Source organism: Uloborus diversus, chromosome 3 (genome assembly GCF_026930045.1).
Source record: "Uloborus diversus isolate 005 chromosome 3, Udiv.v.3.1, whole genome shotgun sequence".
NCBI classification, from domain to species: Eukaryota; Metazoa; Arthropoda; class Arachnida; order Araneae; family Uloboridae; genus Uloborus; species Uloborus diversus.
In genome coordinates, this window is record NC_072733.1 from 100,019,073 (window position 1) to 100,025,072 (window position 6,000).

Genomic DNA, 6,000 nt, shown 5'->3' on the forward strand with positions numbered 1-6,000 from the left:
TATTTAAAGTTAATCATCCTTGTTAGCATCGAAAAATCAAACCCATATAATTTTCTCCCAAAATAACAGTTGAACATCGCACCGCACCATAGAAACGCAAATATTGACAAGCTGGTAAAATGATGAGAATATTTTCTAATCAAGTCATTGTAAAGGTTTAACGCCAGACCAGACGCTAAATGGCGATAATTTTAAAGTTAGTAACCCTATCTGAAGCGATCACATTTTTTTCCCCACCCTTACTATCCCTTTGCAGTTCTAAGTTCATTTCGCTGATATATATTATTATTGTTTATTAAATCATCAGTGGGGGAGAAAAGTGCTTACCAAACGCCTTTTCAGAAAAGTTTACAACAACACCGCTGCTAATTAGCTGTGATAAAACAAAATTATTTGAAACCAAACTTATTTCCAGCTGTTAATTTCTTTCCAAGAAGCAAACAACAAGCATTATATTTATTTCCAAAAATTATCGGTTTAATATGCGCGTTACTTTGCTTTCAGATTTGCTCCTTCAAAAAACAATTTGTGAAAGATCCGATCTTGTTTATCAGAATTTTGTGAAAGGTCCGTTTTGTTTGATAGGGATTTTGTGAAAGGTCCGTTTTGGTTGATCGGATTTTTGTGAAGGGTCCGTTAACGGACCCAAATATCCTCTGGCCAGACCCCTGGCTTTGCTTAAACAATTAGAATTTATTTTAAAGCTGTCTAAGCAGAACAATTCAAAACAAAAATTAAAAAGCTTATCAATCTAAGTGATGCATAAAAGACTTAGTGTTAGCTAAGCAAAATGAGGCACAGATTTTCCAATCAAAATATTGATTTTTCGCGTGAAAAAATGAATTTAAAAAATAGCTGTTTTTTGTACATTACAAGTTATTGTACTTGTGTAAAAAAAACACACACACACACACTAAAATAACATCAACTTTGAACTGGAGAATAAAAATTACTTTTGTTTTCCAGCCAATAACGGAAGATCTCTCCTAAAGAACATGATTTTGAAGCATACTCAAAAACATTACTTTCTTGAACAGCTAATCTTCAAAATATGTCTGAAAGTAGTACCATTCAACTGGCTTAATAATAAATCCCGTAAAAATATATTTTAGAGATTGGATAAAAGATAATTCATACTTATCACAAAACACTGATGAAAGCAAGAGAATAATACAGCTGTGCTAAAAACAAAACTTTTGAATGCTGTAGTAGTAATTAGCATAGCTACAATCTGGGACGGAAAACATTAAACTGTTTACGACTTGAGTAATATAAAGCACTGTTTGTATATTTTCAGAACACCTTCTTAGATTTGTTTAAAACGAAATTTCTTACCGAAATAACATTGACAAATGTCGTTTTCCCAGAATACTGTAAACCCACTAAGGTCAGTTCCATCTCTTCCTTCCAAAACAAACTTTTGAACCAGTCTAAAATTCGATTAATTAAAGCTAACATGTTGTAGAGTTCTTGAAAGTTAATGCGATTCAAGAAAAATTTGTTAATTCACCGATTAAGCAGAACACAATATACCAATCATTCCAATGTATATGACGTTTCCTTTTTACACAGCTTATTCTATGACTCACAGCCACAGCCGCCTCCTCAATAGTTGATTCTGACCACTTTTATGTGTGGCTAAACAGTTAGCATATTTTAAAATGCTGAATATTGCGTTTATTGAGTACATACTTTTTTAAAAATAAATAACTTAATGTAAACAGATATTTGGTAGTATTTTACAGCTACATTTATATTATTAGCGCTTGAATGTGATAAGCTGTGAAAGTGGAAATGTAATCGTCTCTTCTCTAAAGCAACAGGGGGTCTGCTCATTCAGATCTCAAGGTTATCTGAAGGCAAAGTTATAACTTCAGTAGTGTTGTTTGTAGACACTTGGAATACGCTGAAGAAGGCCATTGATCTTCACTGGGGACAGATAAATTGACAGGACTCGAGTCCCTATATGACTTCCTATAGGACTCTAGACAGGATCAGTCTAACAGGGCAAAAAGGTGTCACTTCTGTTTTTATTACAATAAAACCTGTCGGTACCCAAACAGCACAAATCGTCCCAAAATCGTAGAAGTAATGTAACATCAACGTGATCACATGTACCGAAATCCTCTTAAATTCGTAGAGAACTGGTTGATAAAACAGCAAAATGTCCGCCCAGCACAGCGATTTTACGTGAAATCGCTGTAGATATGATATGACTTTCAACATTTTTGGGAGCAATTATCAACGTTTTTTGGATACTTACAAAATATCAACGATATTTCTATGTTGGTTATATTGTGCTCTGGAGGAGTTTTCAACGGATTTTAGAGGTTAAATGGATTTATCTACTAATATTAGATGAACTAACAACCTGTTTCAGAGGATTTATCAACGATTTTCTCATGTGTTTGTGTCACGAAATATCTACATAAATTGCATCTTGGTAAATTAATTACCAGTAATTTATAGACTGTTTGCACACGTTTTGAAAGTCTTAAAAACTTTTTTACCCTCAAACTTTTTAAAACAGTAATATACTTAAGATTTTTTAAAAAATCATTTGAATAAAATTCAAATTTGGAATATAACTCAATAAAATAATTAAGAAAGACAAGAAAAATGAAATAATTTTTAAATTGATTTCAAATATAAATAAATATGTATATTTTATTCAAATAATTTAAGAAAAAATGGCTAATGTTAACTATTTTTAGCGTTTTAAAAAGTAATTTTAAAGATTTAAGACTTCCAAGAAACATGCCAGTAATCTATGAATCATTGATAACCTATTTTGTGTTCATATTTAAGTAGACAATAAACGATTTCTTTTGTATGCACAATTCACAAATTTTATTCCAGCAATAATCTGAACAAAAAAAACAAAATAATAATAATAATATATAACAATAATAATAATAATATGAGACTTTTTAATTCAAAGCTATCTCTACGTCGTTCTTGACGATCAGAACATTGTCTCTTGAATTTAGAAAACATAATTTAAAAGAACTTAAAAAGCAGGCAATATACTTACTTCACGTTAATACAAGAAATCGCTAATTCATTTACACACTCGCGCTCGCAAATAATACACAAGCCGACAACTGACAACGTGGAAACATACTACAGTCAGCCATTTTTCTAAACTGAAATTGTTGCGCATGAGCAGATTAAAGTTTTCAGACGTGTAAAAACTCATCAAAATGATTACAAAAATTAGAGATACGCTATATACTATAAATGTAAACTTTCAAACATATTTTGGATTTATTTTGAAACCTGTGCCAATTTCGTACTTTTGTCAACCATATTTGGAAAAGCCCAACTACGTGAGGAAATCTACATCGCGTCGATATCCGTTTGTGATATGTCATGAGTTTTGCACCAGTTCAACGATATAACAACGAATATGGGAAGATCTGTGCTGTCTGGGTAAGGGACACTAGGGGCCGTCTTGGCTAGTGATGTTCCGGATATCCATATCCGTATCCGCGGATATCAGAGGGAAAATAAAGATCCGTATCCGTATCCGTTACTTTTTTGACGGATCATAAAAGGATCATTTCTATTCAAAAAATGTTTAAATATTCGAATAAAAGACTCTTAAATTCCGTTTAAATTAGGTTTTATTCCCTATTTAAATTATAAGGTATCATTTCAGAAGCCAATTTATCCCCCCCCCCCTCCTTCCGTTGCAAAAAAGAAGGGGAAATAAATTTTAAAAGTGTGCATCAGTGTGTCTTTTTGTGGCAACATAGCTCCTAAACAGAAGAATCGATTTTGATAGTTCATTTTTCGTTCAAAAGGTGACTTGATCGAAAGTGTTCTTAGCTTGACCTCGTTTTTGTAGAACTTTAATTACCGGAAATATTAATTAAAATCCCATTTAACGTTTTTACAATTATGGTAGTAAAAATTTACCCGTACGTTAAAAATGTTGGCCCTAATTGAAAGAACGAAGTTTTCTGCGTTTGATATTTATTTGAAACTTCCAACTTTACAGTAGGAGCTATAATCTTGTTAAGTAAATTTTAAATGCCATTCTAAGCCTTTATACGCGTGATTAGTAGAGATTTCATAGTCGGAAGATAAGGAGAAAAAGCTCAATGATTTAAAATTTTTACCTGCTGTCAGTCATAATTGTTAACAAATGCGTGTTCTGACCCGCGAAAATCATCTTAATATGAAGTCGCCTCTCTGGGACATGTTTTGTTTTTTTTTTTTTAATTTTTAATTTAATATTAGTTTTTGTTATTGATTTGAGATTTCTGTTATTCTTCATTTTTGTTTTTCTCGGCATCCTTCAAAAAAAGTGAGACTAAATTCTCTATTTACTGTTTGTAAAGGTGTTCCCGGCTCTGTATTTCGTCGGTCGGAGAAGTTCGGTGGATTGGGTCAGCGCGGCATTTATGCTGAAATAAAATGGGAAAAATTATTTCTAGCCTGTCCAGTAGCAGCTTTACACTCTTGCTCCTGTATCCTACATCTACCGAGTAAGCTAGAAATAATTTTTCACATTCCATATCTAAACATTAATGTAGCGCTGATCCATTCCTTCCAACTCTCCCTCAATTTTAACGGAGATTTCTTTAAAGAGTGAATCATAGTCTTGATTATATTTTTGCCGCAGTTGACATTTTTTGAAGAAACTGCCCTTATTCTGACGGGAATACCTTCCGTAACGAATTTTACACTTAGATAGTTGAATTGGGTTTTAAAAAAAAATTGAGATTCGTATCCGTATCCGTATCCGCAGATCTTGACACTAATGATCCGGATCTGTATCCGTATCCGCGGATCTACCTTTTTACCGACCCGGCACATCACTAGTCTTGGCTCTGTTGTAAAAGCTTCGCTTTAAATGCTGAAGGTCGTGGGTTCGATATTCCCGACTTGCCTTGTATGTCATTTCATCTATATTGTAAATCCTTCATGTGTATTATTGTCCTGTGAGTAGGAAAATGGAATATCATTGTAGATTATTGGAGTTGACAGTTTCCCTGTTGAGAATAGCAAAGCAAGTGACCTCAATTTGAGCAATCAAATCAAGTGTTTTTGCAATTACAAAAAAAAAAAAAAAAAAAAAAAATCGAGGTACTATCAAATTTAAATCAAATCAAATCGAAATCAAGGGACACTGACTAAGGGCAGTGCCGGATTAAACCAGAGTGTCGCAGGGCCCGATCAAGCCAAACTGGGGCCCAGGTCCTGAGTAGATGTTGGTGCCCCCCCCCCCCCACATGAGAAAATCCGCACAATTTTAAAGTCAATGTTTCATACTAGAAACCTAAATACTAGAAACTACATTTGAAAAGGAAATCTAGGATTTGAATACCAAACACTTGATAGTCACCAAACTAATCACAGTTAAAATTGCCTCTTATGGCGAAAAAGAGTTAAAAAACAATTTAAAACTGCAAAAAAAAATCTTACTAATTCTGACATCAAGCTTTGAAAAAGCTTCTTTCTGGCTTTAACAGAGGCAAATGTGTCGATCAAATAATTGAAATCTATGTTTGATGTCACAGAATTTTCAATGGTCAATAAGGAAAACACCTGTAAATTATCCTGAGAGACGCAGCTTCTCAAATGATTTTTTATTCTTTTCAAAAATGAAAAGGAACGTTCACTGGAACAGCTGCTGATAGGCAAGGTAAGAAGAAGCTGCAGGGGTGAATCCACATTCGGAAATGTATGTGTAATATTTAGTGATCTTATCCTTTTAAAACATTCTAAAGGAGAAGGGTTACCTTTTGCAAAAATTTGAAAGTGTGTTAATTCTTCTGGAAAATGTTCATCGATGTCATCCGAGTAATTATTTTGAAATTCCAGAGCTAAGGGACAACGACTTCTTTATGCGAAATGTTTTTAACTTTAAGAGGTTTTGAGCTGATTTTTAAAAAAATTTGAGCCTCATCTCCCTTAAAGTTGAGAAAAAGTAAAATGAGCTTTAAAATAAAAAAAAAGGAAGTAAGTAAGTGAATTCAGGCTAGGCTATTT

General features: G+C 33.2%; 1 protein-coding gene across 1 annotated transcript in view; it reads right to left on the reverse strand.

Annotated features, from left to right (window-relative positions):
* The window catches only part of LOC129219302 (ADP-ribosylation factor-like protein 8B-A), a 64,038-nt gene extending 62,436 nt beyond the window's left edge, over window positions 1-1,602 (reverse strand). The window contains exon 1 of the mRNA XM_054853645.1: window positions 1,336-1,602. Coding sequence (XP_054709620.1) covers window positions 1,336-1,458 — 123 coding nt within the window. The 5' untranslated portion in view covers window positions 1,459-1,602. The remainder of the gene's footprint in view (window positions 1-1,335) is intronic.
* Between the last annotated feature and the right edge of the window lie 4,398 nt (window positions 1,603-6,000).